This window comes from Callorhinus ursinus, unplaced genomic scaffold (genome assembly GCF_003265705.2).
Source record: "Callorhinus ursinus isolate GAN/ISIS: 27379988/994484 unplaced genomic scaffold, GSC_fseal_2.0 scaffold13, whole genome shotgun sequence".
Lineage (NCBI taxonomy): Eukaryota > Metazoa > Chordata > Mammalia > Carnivora > Otariidae > Callorhinus > Callorhinus ursinus.
The window spans coordinates 16,560,479-16,587,459 of NW_027397075.1; the positions used below are offsets into that span (position 1 = coordinate 16,560,479).

At 60.3% G+C, this 26,981-nt stretch overlaps 1 protein-coding gene across 1 annotated transcript in view; it reads right to left on the reverse strand.

Annotated features, from left to right (window-relative positions):
* Positions 1–234: 234 nt before the first annotated feature.
* The window catches only part of CAPN8 (calpain 8), a 40,092-nt gene continuing 13,345 nt past the window's right edge, over positions 235–26,981 (reverse strand). The window contains exons 3-21 of the mRNA XM_025877908.2: positions 26,107–26,225; positions 25,283–25,416; positions 24,428–24,596; positions 23,508–23,597; positions 21,884–21,969; positions 19,951–20,025; positions 19,199–19,359; positions 16,801–16,976; positions 14,885–14,896; positions 12,191–12,399; positions 11,425–11,461; positions 8,193–8,261; positions 6,684–6,741; positions 5,508–5,572; positions 2,715–2,783; positions 2,294–2,372; positions 1,957–2,073; positions 1,160–1,218; positions 235–501 (exon numbers count right to left, since the gene is read on the reverse strand). Coding sequence (XP_025733693.1) covers positions 478–501; positions 1,160–1,218; positions 1,957–2,073; positions 2,294–2,372; positions 2,715–2,783; positions 5,508–5,572; positions 6,684–6,741; positions 8,193–8,261; positions 11,425–11,461; positions 12,191–12,399; positions 14,885–14,896; positions 16,801–16,976; positions 19,199–19,359; positions 19,951–20,025; positions 21,884–21,969; positions 23,508–23,597; positions 24,428–24,596; positions 25,283–25,416; positions 26,107–26,225 — 1,808 coding nt within the window. The 3' untranslated portion in view covers positions 235–477. The remainder of the gene's footprint in view (positions 502–1,159; positions 1,219–1,956; positions 2,074–2,293; positions 2,373–2,714; positions 2,784–5,507; positions 5,573–6,683; positions 6,742–8,192; positions 8,262–11,424; positions 11,462–12,190; positions 12,400–14,884; positions 14,897–16,800; positions 16,977–19,198; positions 19,360–19,950; positions 20,026–21,883; positions 21,970–23,507; positions 23,598–24,427; positions 24,597–25,282; positions 25,417–26,106; positions 26,226–26,981) is intronic.

Here is a 26,981-nt window from a genome sequence, read left to right on the forward strand (position 1 = left end):
AGGCCCACTCCTCCTTCCTCAAAAGGGCAGAAAGCAGCCCACCCGCGCCCCTCCTCGGAGGGCTGGAGATGCTCCTTCCTGCGCTGCCCCAGAGGCTGCCCCAAGAGATCCGGCCGCGTCTCCACCCCAGGAGCTCTGGGCCCATCTTTTCCCAAAACCTCTCTCCTAAAGCATGAGAAGCAGGGCCCTCCGCACTTTGCACATCGCCAGAGGAAAGCAAGAACCATTTGGACCAGACTTTATTTGACTGTGGTCCCTCCGGGGGGCTCCAAGGTTGGTCTACACGCTGCTGAAAGAGAGGCCGGGCCCCCAGACAGCACGGGTGGGACAGGCCGGGACCTCCAGGGACGCTGACGGGCAGGGAAGACGGGACAACCAGTGAGTGCCATTCAAATCCTCGTTCACAGAAGTGTGAAGAAGGGGAGAAAGGCAGCAGGCGGGCTGGTGTGGAGTGTCACCGGGGTTCACACGCCCGGGTCAGACCAACACACAGCACAACCACTGCAAAAGAAGGACCGCAGGGTGAGCTCAGCGCTCCCCCAGGAGCTGGTGCGACGGTGCCCGAGACGCTCTCCCGCCCGGCGTGGCGTGACCTGTGACGCGTCCACGCTCCAGGGGGCGCCTGGGAGTCCTTAACTCAGTCCCAACCCCACGAGCCCGCTAGACAGGTGGCTTAGGAAAGGCCCAGACCCAAGAGGGCAAACAGGTTCGCATGTGTGTACATATGTATGCACTCAGTGTCAGGGTCAGCACTGATGTCCGGGGGCCTCCAGGAAGACCTTCCCGCATCACTGGAAACAGGTCACCGACATTCCCACTGGTTTCTGGTCACCTTCCCTCTGTTAATCTAAGACATCCGCTCCTGGAAGTCAGCCATTAAATCGCACCCACCACCCACACTTCCATCCAAATTAGCAACGGCTGGTATCCCAACAGGATTTGAAATGTAGCAGTAGCCTTATCTTCAAGATAATAACGGATGCGTGTTGGGAAGACCACAGGGCAGTCCCATTTCTCCCCGCAGTGCGGCGCCCAGAAGACGCATCGTAGCCACGTGGAAATAAGACAGGTCGCTGTGAACGAGCCCCACTCGGCACCCATAATGACCCAGAATCCAAGTCCCATCAGCAAGCCGTTCACCAGAACCCCAGCTGCCTACCTCAGCCAGGGAGAGCCGGACCATGCCGCTCTGGTCCTTGTCCAGCAGCCTGAACAGTTCTAGAATGCCAAAGAAAGAATGATATGAGACTTCGGAACGTAGAGAGCTACCCCTGTCCACCGTCCCCCTGTGAGCCCCCCGCCCCGACCCCCCAGCCCCCACCCGGCTGCAGGGACTCTGGAAAGCTCCATGGAGGTTTGGTGCCCCATGTGGGTTTGGGGGCAGGCGTCCCTCTGCCCCAGGGGACATTTGCAGCTGTGAGCAGAGGTGGTCGATCGCCATCTTCACCCTCTGAAACTCTAGAACTTCATTCTTTCCGTGGGAGCGTGCGGCGGGAGGAGGGAGCTGTGGACGGACCGCGGTCGCCCCCTTGGTGGGCCAGCCACTCCCTCAGCTTCCTCTCTAGGGGCCCAGCCTTTTCCCATTGGGACCACCCCCCCACCCCCAGTGAGGAGACCCCTCCCTGAACAGGACAGCTTCGCGCGCGCCCAAAACCCGGAGGCGGTGGGAGCACACGCATCCCCTCCTGGGAGCTGATAGGGGCTCTGCACGTGGCCCCGAAACAGACACTAAGACACTTAAGCCCTAGGACTCGCACTGCTTGACGGCTCGCGACAGTCAGACAGCCCGCACCAGCACCAACAACAACCAGTGTGGCAGCGTTCTGAGGCTCCAGGAAAGGGCAGCCCCTGACCTTGGGCGTGGCCAGCTCGTGCCGCCTCCCCCAGGAGGCCTGCCTGGCTCCGCCGTCCAGTCCTGCGGCGGAACGGATGGGGCTGAGGAACAGGGGGACTCACTGAAGAGGGTCTCCAGGCGGGTCACACAGGCCACAAAGCCATCAAAGTCGATGCGGAGTCTGCCGTCCACGTACCGCAGGGCTAGGGTCTGCTGCACCTGAGTGCTGAGCGTGAAACCTGCGGCGGGGGACCTGGGTCACGGTGGTGCGCAGGGCTCGGGGCTGACACGGCCAGGCTCCTCCATGGGATGCGGAGCCCCTGGCCACCCCGTCGCAATCCTCGGGGATTAGCCTGCACCCTGGTGCTGGATGAGGCCCGTGGCTCCAGCATCAGCTTCAACACCATCCTGTTCAGAGTGTTTCAGATGAGCACATTGTGTCCCAAGACGGCATCTCACCTGCCTTCCCGAGGGCCATCCTCATCTCTTGGGCGTCGATGGTCCCTGAGTGGTTGTGATCAGTTTCCCGGTAGATGTCCTAGAGCGGGACAGAGATTCCAGGTAGAAAACAGCCTTTGGAGGCCCCACCAGAGCGACTCCCTTTGCCCACTGCTCCCTCGGGAGGAAGAGACCTCCCTGACTCCTCCCAGGAAGTTTCTGGAACAAAGAGAAGAGCAGGGCTGAACGGCAGGGCTCTCTGTGAAGGGCTCGGCACAAGCACCCCCTAGTGCCCCCTGAACATCGTATCCGGGTTTTGTGCTGGGTTTAAACACTCAGACTCTGGTCAGACTAGGGAGGGAGGTGCAGGGCAGGGAGGGGCGAGGGGCTAGAAACAGAACCGACCGACAGGGGACCAGAGCCCCGAGGAGAGAAGACTTACCAGGTACTTCTGAATCTTCAGCCAGAGTGTCCTGAGTTCCGCCGGCCCCAAGGTGCCCGTGCCGCTGCTCTAGGCATGGTCAAGGCCAACACGCCCAAACGCCACAGGCCTGTGTGCCATGTTCTCTTGTGACCACAGCGCGCGCCCTACGGCCTCAGTGAACCACCCATGTGCTCAGTAAGCAGGGCCCCAGGGGTCACCATGGGAAGGGTGATGGGAAGCCAATTCAAATTAAGATGAAAGGGTCAGGCACCCCCACGGACCCCCTTTGAGGTCACGAGCCCAAGGACCTCGGAGCAGGGTCATTGATTAGATCCAACACCCTTGTCACCCTGGCTTGCAGCGGGCTGGCCGAGGACAGCTGGAAAGACACCTCCAGATTTAAACTCCGTGAGTGGTCATTGAAAAAACTCGTTGGTGAGAATGTCATATGTTAACAGAGAAGTCGTCAGGAGCACGGGACTGGGATGCTCAGCTGCATGGTTTGCACACATTTGTCAGCATGCCACGAAGGGGCTCGGAGCTCCCACCGGGACGCGGCTGGCTCACGGGCCACCACTCAGCCCCAGGGGTTCTGGGGACCTCCCTCTGTCCAGCTCACACTCCCTCGAACAGCATTAACGGAACCCTGGGCTAGACGATGGGGACCCTCATGGAGTTAAGGCTCTGAAAGCACCCGTTCTCCGGAATCACAGCTAATGGATAACCACCGGTGTGTTAAAGACACACAAGGGTGTGTGGCAGACCGCCAGCCCCACATCGTCCAACGAGCCAAACACCCAAGAGCGTACACCACCCTCTTTAAGTAAGTGTGGTTCTCGTGTCCATGATCCACACCGAGGGTCGGAGACACCACAGCCTCAATCCCTCGCCAGGAATGCAACCGGCGCCCCTCCGCAGAGGGAGCTGGTGCTTGGGTTTCTGCACCCCGCGCCCCACACCCCCCTCCCAGTGACCACAGGGGCTCCAGTTCTTAACCCACTTCCCAACACAAGAAACAGGTTCAGAGCATAGAGGAACTTCTCCAAATTTCTACACCCGGAAAGTGCTGGAGCCAGAACCTGGATTCCTGTCTGCTCCAAACCTTGTCCCATGACACGGGGACCCTCAGTGCCTGACAGAATGGCTACGGTGACCCAGGCCCTGTCCCAGACCTGCTGAGTCAGCATCTCCAGCAGTGGGACTCAGGCAACCGTATTTTTTAAAATCCCACGGACAACAAAGTGCTGATGCTATGGTACTTGAAATATGGGGCCAAGTGGAAAATTCCAACCTAAAGGGCCGTGTGATGTATTCTTCCACATAAATGAGCTCGCTGGAATAGGCAGGTCTGTGGAGACAGAAAGTGGACTGGTGTTTGCAGGGCAGAGGTCGGGCCAGTTGAGCAGGAATGGGGAGTGACTGCTAATATGGGTACAGGGTCTCTCTCTGGGGTGATGAAAATGCTCTAACCTGGGTGATGTTTGCACAACTGTGAATTTACTAAAACCCATCAGATGGTACCCTGTAAGTGGGTCCATGGTAAGGTGTGTGAGTTGTATCTTGATAAAGCTGTCGTTGTCACCAAAGTCTCCATGGGCAGGTCCGCAGCATGTCCTGGCTCAGAACCACCACCCACACCACCTACACTGTGGGACACACACCCCCGAAGGTGACGGAGCCACGAGAGAAGCAAACACCGGGGGGAACACGGGGGGCTAGCAGCTCCCAAATCGACATCCAAGTCAGTGGTGAGTTCGAGAAGATGATTCAGAGACCAAGGGACTATTTGCAGCAAAGTGAATCAACACTTAACCATTCTTTGTGGCCCACGAATAAGTTGTTAAGCACACTGGGCTCACAGAAGGACACAGGGCCGAAGAGTCCCAGTGTCTATGGCTCTGGACCACAGGGACAGGGCCCTCTCTCCATCGCTGATAACCCTGGGGGATCAGCACACACAACGTTTGCAGAACCCCTCTGCATCCAGAACCCCTCATCCAAACCAGTCATGCCTCCCACCCCGAGGTCATCAGGCCTCATCCTAACGCTGAGGAGAACCCTCCAAGCAACCATGTTTCAAAGAAGTTGCCTTCACCATCCACACGATGGAGGATGGTGACCTGGTCCCACCCGCCGCAAAGACCATTCTCCCTCTGAACCCTCACTTAAGCTTCCAACTGGAATGTGCTAGCCTCCTCCATTCCTTCCAAACACTCTTACACATTCTTCAGTGTAAAGTGAGGGTTAAATCGGGTCAGAGAGAACAAATGGGTCTTACCTCATGTGATAATTCTAAACTAGTGGGAGTGACTGTGGGCGGACTGTGTTACTACAGGAGACAGGCCAGACGTGGAGGGGGAGGGGAGAGAGTGGGAGGGGGGAGGAAGGGGGAGGAGGAGGGAAGAGGAGGGGAGAGAGTGGGAGGGAGATGGGGGAGGGGAGAGAGTGGGGGGAGGGGGGGAGAGATGAGAGGGGGAGGGGAGAGAGGGGGAAGGGAGGGGTGGAGGGGGGAGCCTGGCGGGTCTAACGGGAGGAAGGCACGATGCCTGGCACTTGCCGTCTCTGGATTCGCGGGCTGAAACCCGGAGCACCTCACCGGCCTCACCGGGAAACGGGGACAAGCGTGAGCTTCCTGCGGAGCGAAAGGAGGCGGCGCGGCTTTCCCTACCGCGCGGGCGGCACAGCCGCGGGCTCCAGGCGCTCCACCACCGCGGGTGCCCCTGCTCGCCCCCTCCCTCCCCTCTCACGGGAAAGGTCCAGCAGTCCCGAAAATCAGGGAAAAGGGAAAATACAGCAACAGGCAAAGGATACGTCCATCAAGCTGATCATCTCCCTGCAAGTGTTTGTGTCGAATCCCAGGAATTTTACATCTGCTTCTGAACATTCAAATGGAAAAGGGTGAGGATCCGGGTCTTTGGAGGTGGGAGAGAACCTCCCAGAGGCATGTGCGCTGCTCAGCAGCCCCTCAAGCTAACCCTGAGCTCCGGTTCCCTCCTCCACCAGGGGGAATAACAGCAATAATAATACTTGCCCCAGAGGCCGGCTGTGGATAAAAAGGACAATGCGAGTTCCTAGCACAGCGCTTGGACATGGTTCGCTCCTAGCAGGACGGCTAACTCTGTAGGGGCGAGCCCCACACCTCGTCCCCAGAACCGCCCCACGTGGTCGGAACAATCAGCATCCCCATTTTGTAGATGACGACATGGAGGCCCAGAGAGGTTGAATAATCTGCCACCAGCAGGGGCGGGCAGGGTCTAAAGGCAGGCCCTGGAGACCAGCCCTGACACCTTGCACGCTCACCTGCTGGCACCTGCTTGGAGCTGCCTCCCTGGCCCCCACCTCACCTGGCCGCACCCGGAAGCCAAAGACCCTGCAGCCGTCCCCTCTTCTCTCACCCCTTCTCAACAGAAGCCAGGGCTGGAGCAGGGAGCGGAGACCGTCCAGCCAGAGCCTGCGCCCTGCTCAGCCCCAGCCTGCCTCTCGAGGGCCCGAGGGCTCTCTCTGGGCCTCCTCCTCCTCCTCCTCTGTGTGCTACATCTCAGCCCAGTCCTGGCCCTCGCTCCACCAGTGGGAAGCCGCAGACAGCCCGTCCCCGTCCCTGTCCCTAACCCGTCTCCCCTGTCCATCCCCATCCTGGGCCAGACAAGAAGCCAGGACTGGGAGTCAAAACCACAGCTCCACGGAACAGGCCCTCAGTCTGCACTGTCCCACAGCATCAACCTGGTATGTCTGGGGAGACGTCATGGGTCTGGTCACCCTCAGCCCAGCTTTTCCTCCCAGGACCCCCCAATCCTTCCAGCAGCGTCACCCCTGCCCCCCTGCTGGACACCCTCATGCCCCCAGGGTCTCCTTCCGCATCTGCATCTGCAGAGCTCATGACCCCAAACCTGACCCCCACACACACACCCGTCCCTCGCCCCCACCCCCCACCCTTCACCTCTCTTAGGCTCCCACGATCTTTCTGGAAAGCTCCAAGGAAGAACTTACCTTTGGAAAAAGCCTCATTCAGAAGTGTCCTGAGTTCATGGACACCAATCTCAGAATCCTGGAAAGGGGAACCCAAATGTGAGTCACACCAGGTCCTGGCAAGTTTCCAGGGTGTGAGGCTGATGTGGACCAGACAGCACATCCAAGGGCCCTGGGGCATCTTTAGAAACTCTAGTTCTCAGCTCCTCTGGGGTCCCGCACAGCCTGGCGGGAGTGTGGCGAAGGGCAGGACCAGGAGCCACGTGCCCGCCGCCGAGTGTCCTTGCGACCTCAGAACGGCGTGGCCTCCGTCATGGAGTAAGGACCTGTAGTTTTGTAAACTTGTGAACACCATATACACGCTCGATGGAACGTGTCATTCATGTGATGTGATTTCTACGGGTTCACAGCTGCCGGCCCAGTGCAGCTCCCGGGATCCTGGTCTGAGCGTCCAAATAAAGCAGAAATGGACTCATTTTTGCAAGGCTTCTTCAACAGCGAAGGAACTGTATGTACGGTTTCATTTCCTGCAAAGGGTTCCGACATATTTTTTTCTATTCCATTCTCTGTCCCGAACGTCCCTCGGGGTGGACAGTATTGTTTCTCCCCTTCTGTTAAGGACTGAACATGTGTGTCCCCCAAAACCCTGTGTGGGAGCCTGAGCCCAGTGTGATGGTCTCAGGAAGGGGAGGTGACCAGGCCCCGAGCGAGGGTGGAGCCCCTGCGGTGGGATCGGTGCCCTTGCAAAGGGGCCCCAGAGCTCCCTGGCCCCTCTCTCCACAAGGAGAGCACGTGGAGAGACTGTCTGCAGCCAAGAAGGGGGCTCAGCCCAGACCCCGGCCCCCTGCACCAGACCGCGGTCGGCTGGCCCCCTGCACCAGACCTCAGATGTCACGCTCCCTGTACCGGACCTCGGATGTCAGGCTCCCTGCACAGGACCTCGGATGTCAGGCTCCCTGCACTGGACATCAGACGGCCGGCCCCCAGATCCGGGAGCCATCAGGGTCTGTTGTTTACGGGCCGTCCGTGGTTCTTGATGCAGCAGCCGGAGCCGAGACACCAGCCAAGACCCTGGAGTACATCCCAGTACCCCAGAGAGCAGTGCATCCACTCTATTTATGGGGCCGTGTGACCCCACAGGCCTGGAACGTGATGAACCCAAGTCTGCACACAGCATGGAGCAGAAAGAGGCCGGGGCACCACTGGCACCGGACCTGGCGTGAATGCTGCGGCCGAGCACCGAGGGTGGCAGCCGGGGTAGGTGAAGCATACGATTTAGGGATGTCTTGCCACCCTGCTTCTGGATTTTCTATTTCCTGAAGGGTCCGTCGATGCAGCGAGACACGGCCTTGGGACCATCACTGTCCCCACAACACAGGGAGGAGCCCAGAGCTGAGACGGGAGGAGGCCGCAGAGAGAAGCTGGGCCCTTGCCCTTCAGCCCACGGAGACGCCAGGGGACAGAGGCTGAAGCGGCCTGAGGTCTTGGCCACCCTCCTGCCTGTGGGGAGGGCGTGTTGGCCCCACTCACCTTCCCCGCAAGCTTCCCCAGCAGGCTCCAGAACTGGCCGACCTCCTGGTCCACGTCGCCCGGGTGCGGCTGACGGGAAGCACAGCAGAGAGTTAGCGGGGGGGTGGGGGGGTCGCTGGGGGAACGAAGATTTCACGTCTGTCACTCCCTGTTCCTACTGCACACCCACCACGTGCCGACGTCGGCTCCGTGGGGCGCGGGGCGGCCTTGCCTCCCTGACGTGAGGAGGTGATCCCGCCAGCCCTGAATTTCCAGTTTCAACCCATAATCGCTTCGGACTGACCGCAGAGAATCTCCGTCTGGCCTGGGGGCCCCCAGAGGCCCCCCCCAGAGACCTCCCAGGAGTCTGTGAACCCCAGAAACCGCGTGAACATGTTGGGTAGTGTCCATGTGTGGAATTTTCCTAGCGTTCCTCATACTCTCAAATCACCCCAGGATTCGAAAGTAGTTGGGGGTCACAGCCTAGTGGACGTAGCAGAAGTCGGAGCCAGAAGACGGGGTTCGGACACAGGAGGGGCCGCAGGGCGGTTTGCCCCGGGCTCCCAGAACCCTCCCTCACTCCCTCAGTCTGTGGTTAAATGACGAGGCTGCTCCCCGGTGCTCCTTCCAGAAGCAAACACCAGCTGATGGGGTCAAAGTCCCATCAAAGTTACAAACTTTACGTCATTGGGTCTGTCCAGGGACTTGCAGCCTGACGGGGGCCCCACCCCCAACGTCCCCACTGACAGACGGGAAGTCACATGCTTCCCAGGAGGCTTCAGGAGCTCCCAGAAAGCCAAGTCCATGTTCTAAAACCATTGCCCAGAGAAGCAGAAAAGGCCAGACGTGGCCTGGCGACACCGTACAGATGGGAGTAACAAGGACGGTGGCCATGCTCACCGTTGACGGGGACTCACTACCCACCAGGCACCTCAGGGATTAATTCCCTTACTGCTCATGACTCTTCTGTGGGGTGGGTCCCACTGCGGTCCACACGGCATACGTGCAGTTAAGTAACACCAGGACCGCACCTCTGGTCGGCTTTGGAGCCATGATCCGAGAGGCAGCTTGTGTGCTTCTCCGCCTTTAGTCAGAAAACCAGAGCACATGCTCTCGGGGCCAAACATGCCTGCAGCCCCGGGGCTGCCTCCTTATCCACAGCGTGGGGACAGCCACGCCTCCCTACCACTTACACACACGATGAGCAAATCCGAGAACACGTCCGAACTTTCCAGAAGAAAAATGATAAACACTTGCCATCACAGGTACGTGACTTTCAAGAGGTTTTGTAGAATAAACGGGTTACATTGTTCCCATCACACAATACACTGCTCGCCGAAGTCTAGTGGGATGTCCACCGACTCCGGACGTGGGGTTAGATTCTATTATCCTCGGGGGGAGGGGGTTGTGAAATTACAAACCAAACAACAAAAGCCACAAAGCCAGGATATGGAAGCGGGCACACGCAGGTGGGCGGCAGGCACACTGCCACCAGGTGGGAGCACCGCACACGGATCACGGGAACGAGAGGCATTTGCGTGATGGCGTATGTGGAAACTTGCGGTTTGCTCATTCCTTTAAAGAGACTTCTTGGACGCCTGGCACGTGGCAGGGGCCATCCCTGCGATCTGTAAGTCTTGAGTGCCCCACGGACGCGACCCCCGTGTGCGTGTGTGTGCACATGTAGGGCCCTGGAATCCTGGGAATCTCATGCATTTCTGCGGGACCTCACGAGGGAATGCTGGGCGCTAGGCTGGGGGCTCCTGGCTCACAAAGGGTCGGAGCCCCAAGCTCGCACAGAAGCCCCCGGGCAGCTCAGGAGCAGCAACCGTGAGCTGAGACTGGGGCGTTCCAAGGGAGAGCGGTGAGCACCTGCAAGAGGAAGAGTCTTCCCATGAAGCAGCAGGTGTTTCAGGAAACCCCAAGACCTCGGGAGGGGGAGCCAGGAGCCCCCGCAACGCCTCGGCTTGAACTCCTGCCAACCTGGTGCCATGGGGTCGGGGCCAGCCTTCCATCCAGGTCACAGAAACCAAAAAGGGGCGGAAGGCTGGCTCCTACCACCCGAATTGCAGGCTCAGACCCACGCCCTCCATTTGGGCACATGGGCCTTTCCTGGGACAGCAGCAAGAGAGGCTGCTATGAGAGAGGAGTCCCCGAGGAGACTGGGCCTCTCCCCGGGGCAGGGTAGGGCAGGACAGCTCCGTCACCAGGAACCGCCAGCCCAGAAAGCACCGCCGGTGCCACCCGTCCCTCTGACCCGCGGCAGGGGCGCTGCTGGGCACCGGCCATCCAGGGTCTGACTGGAATGCGCCACGCGGACAGTGGGGGCGGGCGATTCTGTCTCATGAGCTCGTGACGTAAGCCCCAGAGCTAACCTGAAGCTAAGAGAACACTGTGAACTATACTGGAATTAAAATAAAAAACATAAAATGACACTGAATGAATGAATGAGTGAGTGAGTGAGTGAGTGAACGGACCCCAGGGCTTCTCGCGCCTGCAGGAACAGGAGCGTGCAAACCCACCAGGTGCCTCTGCCAGCCCGGCTCGACAGGACCCGAACCCGCAGCCACCGGGCCGACAGGCGGCGGTGGCCCCGTGAAGACACAGTCGCCCACCCCCAGCGCGCATTGGTGCAGACAGGGCAGGGCGGCCTGCGTCTACCCCTCATGGAGCAGCCCCTCCGCGAGCAGCCTCCACAGGGGCCACCAGAAGAAAAAGACAGCGGGCTGAGGACGGGAATGGGCACATTTTCTTCTTCCGGCCTCTGCCGTGACCTCGCCCCTCCACGGGGCCCCCAGACTGCGTGCTCACTCCAGCACCCCCAGGCCCCTCGCACGCAGCCTGAGACCCGTCTCCGGCATGTCTGGATGAGCTTTCCTTCATCGGTTTCATGCGCCTCCACCATCTATCCCCGAGAGCCTGCAGGTCTGAGAGCAGAGGCTGAATTCTCCCTCCCACTGCCTTCTCTGTCCCGCCCAGAACTGCTCAAGAGCACAGGCCCGTTCTGAGGGTCCCGCCGACAGATGCGGGGGACAGACGCCCAGCCCCCAGGGGTAGGGATGAGCCACCAGCCTGGGTCGCCCTGCTGCTGTCCCATCTTTGTCAGGAAGGACCAGAGCCTAGGAAATGTTGTGGCCCTGATGAATAAATGGTCATCATCCTTCATATGTAAAGAACTTCTACAAATCAACAAGAAACCCCGAATGCTTGGTATGCCACAGTGCCAGAGCTTCTGTTCTGAAGGATTTCATACCTCATGTGGGTTTCCAGCCACCACAGCTCCCATCTCCCTGGAACACAAAGAAAGGAGAAAAACAAATCCGGTAAGTAAACAGGACAGCTGACTGGGTTCTTTCAGGAAGCATTTTACTTTTCTGAAGCATTGGCTTCCTACCCAAGACCCTCAGTCCCTACTAGCACCAAACTGCACGGACTGAATCTTGACCCACATCCTTCCCTTCTCCCCCCAATCCCCAGCCCCCCCCCCTGGGTTTGTCACCAGACCCTTCATGAAACCTGAAATGTTTGCCCTGGTGGCCCGACTCTGGGGGATTCTCTCACCACCTGGTCACTCTCTCCTCCCCGGGAGACCCAGCTCCGTGAATACCTATACACACAGCCTCTGGACAATGAGCCAGCAAGCCCACAGGCCGTGTGGGCATGCAAACCCCTACGTGCTGTGTGGTGTAATGTGCGTGTGTGGTGCGTGTCCATGGGTGTGTGCGGAGGAGGCGGTGATCCCTCTGGATCCCACTCCCTGGGCTCAGGGACCATCCCTGCTGGAGGAAAGCCCTCTGCCCAGCCTCGACCTGTTGGAAGCCAAGAGCCTGGTGTCCCATAGACCCACAGGGGAGAGAAGGGGACAGCGAGCGAAGGACCCATGGGAACAGGGAGTTTTACAGATTCCGTCTGGGCCACAGCGGCTGTGACCCAGGCCGTGCACCTGCCAGACCACACGTGCCCCCCGGCCCAGGCACTCAGCCCCGCCCCCCAGCACTGCCCAAGAACAGGATACACACAGGGCCTTGGCCTTCCGTGAGAACAGCCTCAGGCAGAATTCTCCGTCCTGGAAGGGCTCGAAGGTGGACGGCACGATCAGGTACTCCCCCGGGGTCAGCAGCAGCCGGCCGGACACCTCCCGCAGGTTGGCGTGGGTGCTAGAGCGCACGCAGGGCTGGCGGCCCAGGAAGAAGTTCCGGCCCAGGGGCACATCCGTGTGGCTCTGAAGCTGCACACAGCAGGGCAAGGTGAGTGTCCCTTGGAATCGTGGAAGACGGCGGCTCCAGAGTGTGGTCCTACGCTCCGATTTGGGGTTGGCTGATTTTTAATGCCGGGCTACAAACCGGGAGGCCTCGGGTTCTGCTGAGGATGCACCCATGTCCCCCAGCAGGTGTATTTGGGCACTTCTGGCACCAGGCCCCGTGTGAGACACCGACCCTGTTGATGCCACAGTGGCCGACCCCTTGCCCCCTCCCCGGTTAAGCTAAGGGGTGCAGAGCAGGGTCTCGGGTGCACACTGCGCTCCTCGCTGGGGATCTGCCTCACGAACCCCACTATCGATCCCACAGACCCTTTTCTGCGGCTGTTAACTGGGCGGCCCTGAGCCCCCAGCTCGGGCCTGAGGCTGGGGGGCGAGCTGAAATCCTGCTCCTCAAGCCAAAGCAGCCAGAAGGGCCCCTCTGCTTCTGGGAAACCATTTTGCAAGCGGAGGGCCAGTCGTCTGGGAGGCCCCCCAGTCTCCTGGCTCTCCACGGAGGGAGGATGCGCCCCGCGGCCCCTCTGTTTGGTGGTGGGAGGGCCTGGTGTGTGACGCAGGCTAATTAGTGAGTGCAGGGTGCCCGGGCTGTCATTACGGTGACTAAGCCTCCCGTGGCGCTGCGACTTTATGACCAATCTTCCTCAAGCCGTCTGCGTCAGAGGGCCGGTGCTGAGAAGCCGCAGGGCCGTGGCTTCTGTGTGACCTGGAACGCCCACCCCAGAGGGGATGGCATCCATCCACGGTCACCAGACCTGCTTTGGATCACAGGTCTGCTAAGCGGAGGAGAAAAGTGGGGCCACCTGCCCCCAGCGCCCTGGCTGGTCGGGACTGCACGGGGATCTCCAACCAGTTCCTGCTGACCTAGGTCCAAGGGCAGCCAGCGCGCTTGGGAGCCCCCTGCAAACTTCCATATTCTGGGCAGGAGACTGCTACAGGGGCGGCCAACAGGGGCCCAGCCAAGGGCGAGGTGTTAGGGAGGTACGTATCATTCTCGCCATCCCTGACACAGGGACGGGGGAGGCAAGGGACCCCAGGAACAGGCACTCAGTAGAGCTGAAGCAGGAAGCACACTCTCCCCATGGGAAAGAGGCTCACAGTTCCAGCAAGGGCCCCGGGTGCGGCAGATTAGAGAGCCCTGTTTGGGGGCCTGCATGGAACTGGAGGCAAGAAGGGGTCCCTCCGTCCTTCCAGGAACCCCACCAAGCCCCCGGCCCACAGCCTGTCTCGGCAAGGCCCAGCCGGGAGCGACAGTACAGGGTTGGGCAGGGTCAGAGGCAGGTGGCCCTCAAGGTGTGGGCCCAGGGCCGGCCCGAGCGTCCTGGGGGACGTGTTAGGAGTGCACGGTTTTGGGTCCCACCCCAGCCCCATGGCACCGGGAACTCTGGGGCTGGGCCACCAGCTTTCACAAGCCCGGGGTCCCTGGGGCAGCAGCTGGGGAGCTGCTGACAGTGCACAGGATGCACAGTGACACGTGTGGGGCCCCGGGAAGCACACCGCGTGTGCGTGTGATCGCTGTCTCACACACAGAGGGGACATTTCTGATGGGAACCACCACCCCAGACGTGACACAGATTTGGATTATTTTCTCGTAGCGAAGAGGTGTGCACTTCCCATCATCCGTCCTGCCTCCGCGTGAGCTCCATAACCAGTGATGTGTGTTTGGGAGCCAGCCGGCAGGCGGCCCATGGCACCGATGGGATCCTGAGAACGTGGGCCCCGTCGGCATGTGCCACACGGCTGGCAAATCTGGGAAAGCATGAGGACCCAGCGATGCCACGGGGAAGACGCATCTCCACGTCATTAGCACAGTCGACCCCAGAGGGCCCCCACCACGGGTCAGGGGTTCCCAACCTCAGCCGCACGCTAGAATCACCCCCGAGATTCTGCAGTGACATGTCTGGGATGCAGCCTGCACACCCGCGTGTCCACCCTGCAGCCACAGAGCGGCTCACTGGGGAGGCCGGCTCGCACGCGGCCTGACTTTGTGCGAGCCAGGCCGGCCCCCCCACACACACCGAAGGCACTGTCTGGGGCTCTTCCTTCAACCAGCCAGGTACAGGGGCAGCTAGGGGGCATCAGCAGGAAACCCCAGATGTTAAGTGGGACAAGATGGTGTGTCACCGAGGAGACACGGAAGGGGCCGGAGCCAAGCAGATCAAGCGGCCCTTCCTTTTCTTGTCAGAGAGCAGGGCATTCATTCCTGTCTCCAGATAGAGGAGCCTGGGCACGCCGTAACTGCCTGGTTCCGAGCAAACCACCAGGCACACGGGCGCGAAGGTCACCACTGTCCCCTCCTGGGGGGCCTGGGGGTGGGACCCAGCATCATCTGTGCCACCTGCCAGGGTCACTGGCTCACCGGATTGTGTGGGAGAACCAGCTTCCCTCCGAGGAAGCAGCCCGTGGCCACCAAGCCACATCCTCGGAAGGAAGGATGCCTCGGCCAGCGCTCATGTACCTCTCTGGGGACCTGCGGAGCAGAAGGAAAGAGCAGGTCACCCGCGACGGTGAGGCCCACCCTCTGTGCCCTGCATCCCTCCCCACATTGTGCAGACTGTCCTGGGTGAACTTTGAGGCCGTCTGAGACCAGTGCACCCTACAAGTCTGAAGGGGGAAAGGGGCTGATTTTTTATTTTATTTTCCAGTTGTGTGATTGGCCAGGACCCCACATTCCTGGGGGGCTTGATGAGAGCTAATATCTCACAGACCTGCATGCCTGCGCCCAAACCCGGAGCGGCGAGGCCCGTGGAAGGAAATGCAGGATCCTGAGCCCGGGTAACAGGCCTGAGCTGGTCATCACAGCAGGAATATGATGGGGGCCAGGGAGCGGGACAGACACGTGGGCCTCCTCAGCCTCCGGGGCATCAAGGCTGCTCCCCAGTTGGTGACAGGCTTTCAACCGACCCAGCTCTCCAGACTGCGGACATCCAGAGCCTTAGGAGTCAGTTAGGGGGTCACGGAACCGTGCCCCCTACGACCCTAGGTGCTCCCTACGACCCCAGGTGCCCCCCGCGACCTCAGGTACCCCCCCCCCAACCAGGTGCTTCCTACAAACCCAGGTGCCCCCCACAACCCCAGGAGCCCCTTATGACTCAAGGTGCCCTCCTATGACCCCAGGTGCCCCCTACGACCCCAAGTGCTCCCCTACAACCAGGTGCTCCCTACCAACTTAGGTACCCCCCTGACCCTATGTGCCCCCACAACCCCAGGTGCCCCCTATGACCCCAGGTGCCCCCTATGACCCCAGGTGGCCCCTATGACCCCAGGTGCCCCTCTATGACCCCAGGTGCCCCCTATTACCCTAGCTGGACGCTCACGAAAGCACGCAGAGCGCCTTCCCGGGCTTGGTCCCCGCGAGCAGGGTCTGGTCTGATGCTATCACGCTCTAGGTGGGGTGGAAGGGCCAAGCTCAGGGAGAACTGAGGTTATTTGAAATCCCTTTCTCCCACTATCAAGCCAGGATTATGTTTCAGTGTGCATTCTTCCACGATGAGAGACGCACATACCACAGCCTGAACTCTAAAGCCCTAAGTTCCAAGAGAGGGGAAGGGAAGGGGCCGGACATGGTACGGGCTTGGCAACTGGTTTCTTATCACAACACTCCTTTTCCATGCATTAATTTATACCAAGACGTTAGGCCTCCAGCCGCTCTTGTTCTTCCCGATTAAAATTGTATTTTTCTCAAGAAATTCATTCTTCACAAAATCACATAAAAACAACCACCACGAATCCCTCCGGAATGTGTTACAAGGAGCCTTTGTCCATATAAAAAGTGAATTGCGATTTGTTCCTGGCTGGGCTTGTCAAGCCCCGAAGGCCTTGCTTTACCACATCCGTGAGGCCATGGAGTATTACCTGCACGCACCGCAGCCTGGGATGGAGCTGCGGTCCCCAAGCCAGGGGCACCCGGACCGAAGGTGGCTGTGTGGCTCCTCACCCCAGCCATACCTGCCTGTGTGTCCCAAGAAGAGTCTCAAGGTCACCCAGCGTGGGAGGAAAGGAGAATCTCTCCCATATCCGGCCTCCCTTCCCCTTTCAAATGCCTCGGGCCCCCGTTCTTGACTCCTGTACCCTGAGAAGCCTATACTTGGAAAGTCTAAAGAGTGCAGTAACCCTGAGCCCTCGAGGACAAGCAAAGTTTAAGGGATTTTGCATCTGAATGTTGTTAACAGCAGAGATGGAAGTGGTACAAATGAATTTCTAATGGTGGAATTCAGGTCCCGGGAAATCCACGGGGAGAGGCATTCACGGGCGCAAGAAGAGTGCTTGATGAGGACCATTCAAGTGATAGCAAAGATGCACCCCGATTCCCGGCCAACACAGTCCAACCAAAGACATGCAGTGTGTAATAAAGGGTGACCCAGCTCCAGGTACCTTGTAGACCGCGTAGCCGATGCTGAGCATGCCCTGTCCTATCCTTTTCCTGCGCCGACGATTCTTCTGCATCAGACCCAAGAGCACCGTGCGGCAGGGTTCACCGATGCCCCCCTCCTGGCTGTCGTCCCCCTCCTCCAAATGGATTTTGAACTGGGGATTGGTCCAGTAAGTGGCTGGAGGTCGCCGAGAGGTTGCCAGGAGACCGTGGTTTCCCCAAGGCGGGTGACGAGGCGGGAAGAATACAGGGGAAGAGCCTTGGTCACCCCAGAGAACGCGCAGCTGGTGGTAAGCGGGCCTCGGCGAGTCTCCCTTGCAGGGTGGCAGGCATCCCCTCCTCCCCCCCACCCCTCCCACGCACCCACAGACGCATCCTGTGGCATCCCACGGCATCCCACGCCATCTGGAAACTTTGCACAGGTCCATCTGATCAACCAGGGGCCCAGACACGCTCGACTGGGAATACTTGAGGTCCAATGGCCCCAGGGCTGCCCCGGGATGCTCACAAGTGACCCCCAAGTCTTCTGGGGGAAACGGTTCACGTCCCCAGTTCTCAGCTCCTGGCCCGTGAAGACGAGCCCACCTCAGGGAGGGTAATCTCAGGCTGTGGGGGAGTCACAGGCATGGACACAGCCCGTCGGGCCAGCGTCTGTCCCCTGCCCTGGGGGCTGACCCTCTGCCCCTCAGCTAGATGGCTGCAGTGCTGAGACACCGGCCCCCAGGAGGGCGTCATGGGCTGTGCGTGAGGGAGAACAATGGGCAACCAAAAAGCATACACCTGCGGGCATTCTGAAAGACTGCCTCCCTCCAAAGAGGACTTTTAAAAGTCTCTTGAAACAGTGATTCCACAAGCCGAGGCACAGAGCTCAAAAGGTCGTCAGAGGGCACACGGGGCTCTAGGACACTCAGGCGGCCGAGCGTCACTGAAGACGCCGGGCCCAGCGGGCGTCCACACGCTAGGGCCTCAGCAGTGCCCGGGGGAAGGACAGACCTGGGGTGGGGGGCGGTCCTCACATCCCCTAAATGAGGTAAAGCGCGATGAGATAACAAGGCGTGCACAGTGACCAAGAGCCACAGGCCATTAACGAGAATGTTACTTATTCAATCCCACCTCCCCAGAATCTCCACATCCACATTGTTTACTTGGGGCACGAGTACGAGGCTTTTAAGGCCAAATCTCTGCAGCTTCCCAGGGAGACAGGCAGCTCTGCAACCCTGCACACGGACACCGTTACCAAAGGGCAGGCACAACCGCACAGTCGGGCCACTCCCGACCGCTAGTTGGCCATGCCAATGGGGTCACCACGGAGATTCTGTGCAGATACCTCCGGCGCCCTGACCGCTACGCACTCTCAAAGCGATCCATGCCAGTTTCTTACCCGCCTTCCAAGCGCTCGCTAACGGCGAGCGTATTTTAATTTCTCCCAAATGCAACATTACGGCAATCCCTTCATTTTTTGTTTACTCCTTAACAGAGCTGGAGAAGAGAATGAGCCATAAAAATAACGCCCCCCATTTACAGAACAGCCCTGGTTCACGCGGCGCCTCGCACAGGGGGCATTAACGCTACGTCCTGAGGGTAAAGCAGCAGAGCTCGGCAGAGTCGTGGAGCTCGGGCTGGATGGGACAAAGGAAGACACGGTGGTCATGGTCGGGACCCAGCCTGCGTGCACGTGGGATTTTATTATGATGCTGAGCGCAGCCCTGCAATGAGCTGCATCTGGGCAGGGGGCTGGGGAGCTGGGGGTGGAGGGAGCGGGCTCTGCTCTCCTTCATTTCTCCTTAGGGAGGTGGGGTCGGTTTTTCAGGGTCTTCCTCCTGCTGCTGATTCGACCTAAGAGGAGCCTGTGCCGGATGCATCAGTGATGTCCCATCCGGCGAACCTGGGAGGGTTCCCCACCCAGGGAGACGAGCTCCCCCACCTCGGTCAGTGCAGAGGCAGGGGTTGCACAGACCATCCTCACCAGGGTGTTGCTCCCGTGGCAGCAGGGAGTGGCCATCCTGGAGCCCCGGCTCAGGCCCCCCACCCCACCCCCACAGCTCGGGCGCCCAGGTTTAGCACAGCGCCGGCTACTGAAGCAACAGAGCGTCTGGGGCTTGGGTGGACGCGTGTCCGCCAGGGGCTGGGAGAAGCCCAAGAAAGGAGCATGGTGAGTACAAGGAAGCGTGTCCTTGGGGGGCAGGGGCAGGTGGGGGAAGCGTGGATGCCCTGGACACACAGAAGCTACAGAACGGTGTTCGCTGAGCCACTGTCCACCCTGCCGCCCTGGCCTCCAAGCCCGGGGAGAAGCGCGGCCCTGAGGGACACCAGGAGCCAGTGAACAGGCCAAGGCATTACCAAGCTGGGGGAGGACAGGCCAGAGGGACTTGGGGCCCTGCAGCCCTCCCTCCGCCTCACCTGGGAAGTTCAAGCAGCCCCCGGCGGTGGAGCCCCGAGTCCAGCGGCCGTTGAACAGGACCAGGTCCCATTTGTGCAGCTCCTCGCTGCTCAGGGAGTCCGGGGACAAGTTGCAGATCTCCAGCCGAGAGAACTGCCCCAGGAAATCCAAAAATGACATCCTGTGGGCAAAAGACCAGAGGTTTCTGGGTCCACAGGGTAGGCTCCAGGAGAAAGGAGGCCGTGCCTGCAGCGCCCAGCACGGAGCAAGGGACCAGCTCTGACCCTGTCCACGTCCGCGGGGTTGCTGTCCCAGTCCCTGGCTGCTGTTGGTGTCTCTGTTTTATAAGAGAGCCCCCCCTCTGCACGGCGGAGGGACGGAACGGTAAACGGGCCCTGCCTCCAGGGTCAGGCACCTTGGAGGCTGCAGAAGCATCCTCCGATTGAACTCTGCCCAGCAAAGATGACCCTAGTCCACGTCCCGCTCAAGGGGCATCCCTGTCATCCGTCCTAGCCCCCCTGCAAAGGAAGTCACCCTATCTCGGGGCTAAGCCCAGCTTGGCGAGACAGGAGTGGTGCTCTGCCTCAGTGGACAGAGGCGGGGACGCAGACACCTGCAGGCCCTGAGGTCAGACCGCACGAGGGCAACGGGGCAGAAGAAGGACGCCCCCAGAGGGAGCCCCGTCGAGTTCCTGAACCCCTGGAGACACGCTGCCGCTGGCCACCCAGGAAGCAAGCCCCCTCGAAGGATGGCTCCCGCAGACAGGGCTCACCAGAACTCGCCATCCTCCATTTTCTTGTCCAGCTCCGCCTTCTGCCTGGGGTCTATGTCATTCCACTCTGGGGCACTGGGGGGAAGCGCAAAATCAGAATCTTCAAAAAACGAAGCAAAGGTGGTCATTCGTGAAAGGCTTGCTGCAACACACGCTGTTTCCCGCAGCTCGACGTCCCCCTGAGCCAGACCCCAGTGGGCGGGGGGGGGGACAGATGGGGGGACACACGCCCGGGAGGGACGTGGACCGACGACATGAACCCCAGTCGTGCCGCTGGGACGTGGCCCTAATCTCACTCCCAGGGAGACTTCCGTTTCTAGCTGAGACTCCCAGACCCCGTAACAGGACGGTGGGTCCAAGAGAGGAGGCGTGACAGTGCCTGCCGGGCGAGCACCCCCACGTCCACGGGCAGGTCGGCGCTCTGGCTCATTGGTCAGGGGAGGGTCCTGGGGGAGTCGGACCCTCTCTGGGCACACGCACACCGTCCGCTTCCCAAGCCACCAGCAACGGCCATCAGGCCCAGTCGGGCAGCAATTTCCCTGAAGTCATGTCACCCGAGAGGCCTCGTGTTGTGGCCTTTCCGTGGCAATGCCCAAATACTTGATTCAAATGCCATCTCCAGCCGCCTGACTACCAAGCTAGGTCTCCTGAAGCACGTGTGCAGCGTCTAGAAACCGAGCAGGATGCCTTCAGCAACCCGCAAGCCCTCCCCTCCCCGTGTGAAAGCCCGGCCGCGTGGGACCGAGGGGTCACACAGGAGGGCACCCAGGACCCCTTCAACTCATGGAAACATTCATCCATCGGATCCAAACCTCAGAACGTGGTTGTTATAAACAAAGCATAGGGACAAGCTGGAAAAATATGGATCTGACCTAAATCTCCCGATTGGTTTTTGAACTTAAAAAAAAATCTAAATTGTTTAATTTAACTGGATATCGGGCTGACTTTGGGGTGTGGCTCAGAGACACAGAGTCCTCCTGCCCGACCAGCTGCTACAGAAACGGCCCCGGCCCTCTCCCGCCACCACCACTGCCCCCCTCGCACCTGCCCCTGCCTCCCAGAGACGCCGGGGGTGGGGGGGAGAGCTCGTCAGGGAAGGAGATGGGGTCACAGAAGCCCTCTGGGCAGCCTGCTAACCAGCTATCAGCTGAAATGGCCAAAACTTAAGAGTGTCAATTTTGTTCGGGCGGGACCCCCTTTCTGGGCAGTTGCCAGAACAGAGATTTTGGGTTTTGCTCCAACTTGGACAGCAGAATCAACCTCTGTGGCCTTAGGGACCCACGTCTCTCCGTGGCGCACACCTGAAGGGAAGTGTCCGGCGGTGGGCAGTGATGGGCAGCGTGGACACACGTGATGAAGCCCCCTCCCAGGGCCCTTGCGCCATCGAGGAGCCTGGGCAGCGCGGGGCGCCTCCCGCAAGGTTAGGGACCTATTGAGATGGGTGTACTCCCATTTCCCAGGCGGGAGGCCTGCAGGAGGAGAGCCTGTCTGGCCTGGCCCTTCATGACCTTCTCGGGAGAGCAAGCGCCCCATCCTGAGCGAGGGCGCCACGCCCGTCCGCCCACCGCTGTCTGCCGCCAGCCAGCCCCTGGGGTAGGATCCTAAGCTGCGTGCTTGGGGGGCTTGGCGTTTGTCAGAGACCAGGGTCTGTGCGGTGGGAGGCGTCCGATCACCCCGGTGTGGCAGGTAGGAAACACGCAAACCTTCCAGAGACAGAGCGGCCAAACCTGCCAACGCCAAGCAGGCACCCGGAGGCCCAGAAGCCAGAGCGCGAGCTCCGCCTTTCTCAGCGGGAGCCACGCGGTTCCCCTTCCTGGACAGTCGGCTTGCTCAGAAAGCGCGGCCTCGCTCGCGGGCCACGGGTCTCCGCAGGACTGTGTTTTGTGTGACGCCTTTCCGCAGAGGGAGGTGGGGACGGGGAGAAAGAACCTACTGGTCACTCCAGGCCCCCGTCCACTCCACTTCGCCCCACGGGTTCCGGAGTCTGATCAGCTTCTCAGGACCGCCCCGGAAATCCACCTGCAAGGTCCACACGCGGAAGCCCCTGAGCCGCTGAGCTCCGCTGCCCCGAGCTTATGACTGCCCCGCACCCACGTCTGCCCCCACCTGCCCCCCCGCCCGTCCCCCCCCCCCCCGCATCCGCCCCCCGCCTGCCCCCCGCCCACATCTGCACCCCCGCCCGCGTCTGCCCCCTGAGGACTTGCACTTTCCAAACGTCCCCAAACAACCACACCCCTATTTTAATGCATGTTTTCCAGACATGGCCAACTGCTCTATTTTCCACAATTTGGTTGAATAAACTGTGTATCTGGCTCACAAACAAGTTTGTGTCGGCTTTAACTTGCACTTCGATTTTGTAGTTGACTGAGACTGACTGAGCTCTTAATCCATGAGACCAAATGACAGTAAATGCGCAGAGCACAGTGGTCAGCATTCAGCGAGGATGCGCTCTGGAGGAGGCATGGCGCTAAGCATTTCAAACACACTGTCACCGCACTGAGACCTCAGGGCAGTCCTAGGAGCTGGGTGCTGTTACCATCTTTCTTACAGCTCAGAAATCCTAGACTCAGGGTGTTAGGTCACCCTAGGTCAGAACGTGGTGGATGGAGGATGGGCCCCCGGGGCAGTGTGCCTGCAGAGCCCATACTTGGAGCCAAGCCCATACTTATTGCCTTCCCTGGCCACTTGCTGAACACTCACCAGAGCGCCATGCTTGCATTTCGCACACACACACAGACCTGATGAACGTTAGGTCTTCTGTGTCCTACTTCCGTTTGTGTCCTCCATCATGCCCTGGCCCATGCTTACACACATGTGCTCAATCTCTACTTGGGAACGACTTTACTAAAGAGTGTGTTTTCAAAACACAAGCACCCATGCCGTTTTGATACACAACAAAAACTTGAGATCTCATCGCATTTCCCTTTTTGCCTTGGCCATCGGGAAGCTCAGAGCAAAGTTCATTTCTCAAGGGCAGCCGTGCCTCTCGCCTAGATTGTCTGGTTATTTCAGCTTCGTGATTTGGTTGTGTCTGCGCTCTTCATTATGACCCACTGCCAACGTTTTTTCCAAGTGGGCAGAATATAGTAAATTAACACGGCGAAAACTGCATCCCATGCTTTCTGCTTGGGTTGGCGAGGAGGGAACAGGGCTGCTCCTTCCCGCCGCTGTGCCCCATCCTGAGGGGGCCAACACCACTGCCGTTACCCCCTTTGGGGTCCTAGGGGTTTCGATTGCTACGCCTGTGCACACACACTTCTTAGACCGCCTATGGAATCTAACAGACCATCTCTGCAACTTTCTCCAAAACCATCCTCCCGCCTCCAGCCACATCTCATCTGCCTGCCACTGGAGTCCACAGAGCTGTCGCTCAGACTGGCTGCGTGATCCGTCCCCGAGTGGGGAAGAGTCCGAAGGGCCCGTGAGCAGGAGCGGCCCATGCGCAGGTAGCGTCCAGGCAGCCAGGGAGGGACCTCGGCGGGGGGAGGCTCTCCCTGGCAACGTGGACACGTGCAGCATCACCACCTGCTCCCCTCACCTCCCTGGCCAGCTTTTACCTCTTGGGCCCCAGTGACAGAGTAGGCATGGCTCTTCACCAGCTTCTGGCAGGTGGTCACCTCTGCTCCTGCTTCGGCTGCACTGGAGACCTGATTGGGAATGAAGTCCACAGATGATGGCCGACCTTGACCCTGACCCTGACCCTGACCCCGACCCCATCGGGGCTGGCCCCCGGGCGGTGCTGGGGTGCAGCTGCGGCAGTGACCTCAGGGAGCAGGTGGTGACCTCTGAGCAGGCCTGCAGCTCCAGGCCGGCACTGTGTGGCTCCAGGGGCCGGAGAACGGCTTACAGGCTTTAAATGCCACCAGAAACTGGGGGGTCACCTGCTCTCCCGAGTGACCCCATGCCACCTGAAGAAGACCAATTATCCAGGACGGCGGCTTTGGGCCAGTCTGCTTCTCCAGTGTCTCCACGCTTCCTCTTCCACAGGCCCCTTCTCTGGGCCCCGTATCGTCTCCCCACCAAACACACACTTGGGCTGAGATTTGGCAGAGACGTGCGGTTTACCTGTCCGAGGCCACCAGGTGAAGGCAGACAGGGGCAGGGACAACAGACCAGCTCCAGTGTCCACGCGCCCCGGGGCCCAGACAGCCAGCCCCCCAGGCAGCACACGCACCCTCGTTCCAGACCCACTCCCCTTCTCCTCAGGGATCTCAAAGTCCATCAAGTATACCCCTCATATATCTGTTTCTTAAAGCCCCATGAAAGGGGGCCAGTGAAGGTAGGATGCGGGATCCAGGGATCAGGGCTCTGTTCTCAGGGCCATTTCCTAGTACTACAGCCTGGGGCTCCCACGGTGTGCCCCAGTTCCTAGCCACTAATAAGGTCTGGGACCAGTGCATCCCCAGACTTGCCCGTTCAGCCCCAGATGCTGCTCTGGCCCCTTCCCCCTCACACAGTGGGGAGCAGAGAGACTCACATCAATGGAGCAGGCCAGCAGGGAGCCCGCACGGAGGGCCTTCCGGATGATCTGAAACAGGCGGGCCGGGGGCTTCTTCAGATCATAAAACTCAGAGATGCCGCCGGTGAGATCCTCAAACCCCTCCACCGTGGACCCTCCAGTGAGAGCCTCATAGGAACCGTTGAGCCTGTGGGGAAAGAAAGAAAAGGCGCATCATCCACAAGTGAGGGGCTCACGTGGGCTGGCGCTAGGACCGGAGGGCAATTTTGCGTGGGGTCAGCAGGGAGCCCCGGCCGCGGTTTACAGGAACGAATCTCGGGCCACCTCCCACCAAGCCACACCACCCCCAGCCCTTTAAGAAGCAAAATGCAGCTTTCGCAGCACCAACCCTGGGTTCCTGGGTTCCTGGGGGTTGGGAGCCTGGGCAGGGGTTGGGGGAGAGAGCCCCAGGGGCTTGCTCTGGGAAGAGGGCTGGAAAGGAATGGGGTTGCAGGACAGGGTAAGTGACACGCATCAGGAGAATCCACAAAGAAGGTTCCCACATGGACCACCAGCAGGAAGGGGGTTGAGGACTGGGCAGGACACTGGCATCAAAGTGCACCTGTTCCTTCCTTTTCATCACTCTTTTGATAAATTCACCTTGACCTAGGAACTGACCTGGGGGTTTGAAGGAGAAGGTGGAGGCACCAAGACCCTGCAGAGCTTGCCCCCCACCCCGATCCACACCCTCATGGGGGCGGCGCTGAGCCGAGAGCTCCTGGCCCCAGCGTCCAGGTGCTGGGGAGGACTCGGTGCGGCACCCTGAGTTCGGGGCTGGGTGGGTGCGATCCTCTGGGGACACAGGGGTCTCCCAGCCCCGAACGGCATACTCACTTGGCATAGGCCTTCTCCAGCAGCGCTCCCCAGAACTCGCTGCCCGTCTCCGAGTGCAGGAACAGTAGCTCCCCGTCTTTGGTGGGCAGCCTGTCGTCCACGACCACCTCCACCCACTCGCCGTACTGCCAGAACTGCGGGGCAGGGGACATGGGGCAGAGGCCCCTCAGACAGCACCCTGTGCCGAGGGACGAGCTCTGAGCCCCCCAAGAGTAGGCTCTGCGTCTTCCGTCCATGCTCACAGGAGAGGCCAGAGAACGCAGGACACGTGGCGTCCAGCGTGTCAGTGAGGAGCAGACGCGCCCGCGTGGGTCCCATGCCTTGGGACCTCAGGACCTTGGGACCCCTTTCCTCGTTGAGGCCGCAGGGCCGGGGAAGGCAGGGTGCGTGGGAGTGGCGGTTCTCAGACCAGGGGAGCGTCCGGCTCCCCTGCAGGGACCGCTGGACGTGGGCTGCTGGGTCTCTGGTTCGGGGATGTGGGGTGGGACCCAAGGGCATGGGAAGGACCCCGAACGACACGGCCTGAACAGCGCGGGCCGGCTGGTAAGTAGAGCACAGTCCTGAAACGTGTGTCCTCCTCAGGATTTCTTACCGACATTTTCTTGGCTCTGACTTACTCTATGCTAAGAACACAGCATATAATACACTTGACACACGAAACGTGTGTGGGTCGACTGTATTCTCGGGAAGGCTTCAGGTCAACTGCCGGCCATCAGGGGTGGAGATTTGAGGGAGTCCAAAGTGACACACAGATTTTCGACGGCAGCCCGACCTCCATGTAGCCACAGGGTCACCCGTGGTGTCCAGGGCCGTGAGCACAGTACCTGAAAACGGAAGATCCCCGCGTAGTTCTGCTGGAAATCCTGGCCCCCGGGGACCACGCGGCGAAGCAGCTCTCCATTCAGAGTCAGGGAGGCCAGGGCGGCCAGCAGCCAGCAGTCACCTGCACCAGGTCACAGGGACACACCAGTCAGGCAGGCGCACGTCCCTGCCCTGTCTGACCTCAGCGTCCCGCTCAGCCCAGCCCGTGTCACCCCAGCCCTCCCGCGTCAGATGCGCCGCGCCCTCCCGCGTCAGATGCGCCGCGCCCTCCCGCGTCTGAAGGTCACGGCGTCTCCCGCTGCTTCATTCCAAGTCCTGTCCTCCGGACGGGAAGTTCTCTGCTCCCCACTTCGTCCCCGGACACTGACCATTTCACCTCTAAGCACCAATGGCTGGGATGGAGCATGCAAGGACAGAGGACAATACGGATCCCACCCACATGTCCAGCTTTGTGCCCACCAAGAACCTGCCCTCCAGCCAAACTCAGATGTGCCTGCCCTGGCCTTTCCCGCCGGGTGGGGCTGCTTTGTTCCCTCCCCTGACAAGTCCTCACCGCACTGCCACCTATGGCTTCTCCCCCCGCTTCTCTCCAGCCACGAGTCACTCTGTTTCTGTTTCCTGAGGACCGAATCTAAGCTCTGCGCACCGGTCACAAGCCACCTCGGGTCACAGCACCTGCTTGCACATCAGCTACCTGCCTCCCTCCCGGGGCCCCCGTGACCTCCCACGGTTCCAGCACCCTCCCCGGGGGCCCAGCGCCCTCCCGGGACCCCAAGCACCCTCCCCGGGGGCCCAGCGCCCTCCCAGCACCCTCCCCGGGGGGCCCAGTGCCCTCCTGGAGCCCCAGCACCCTCCCCAGGGGTCCAGCACCCTCCTG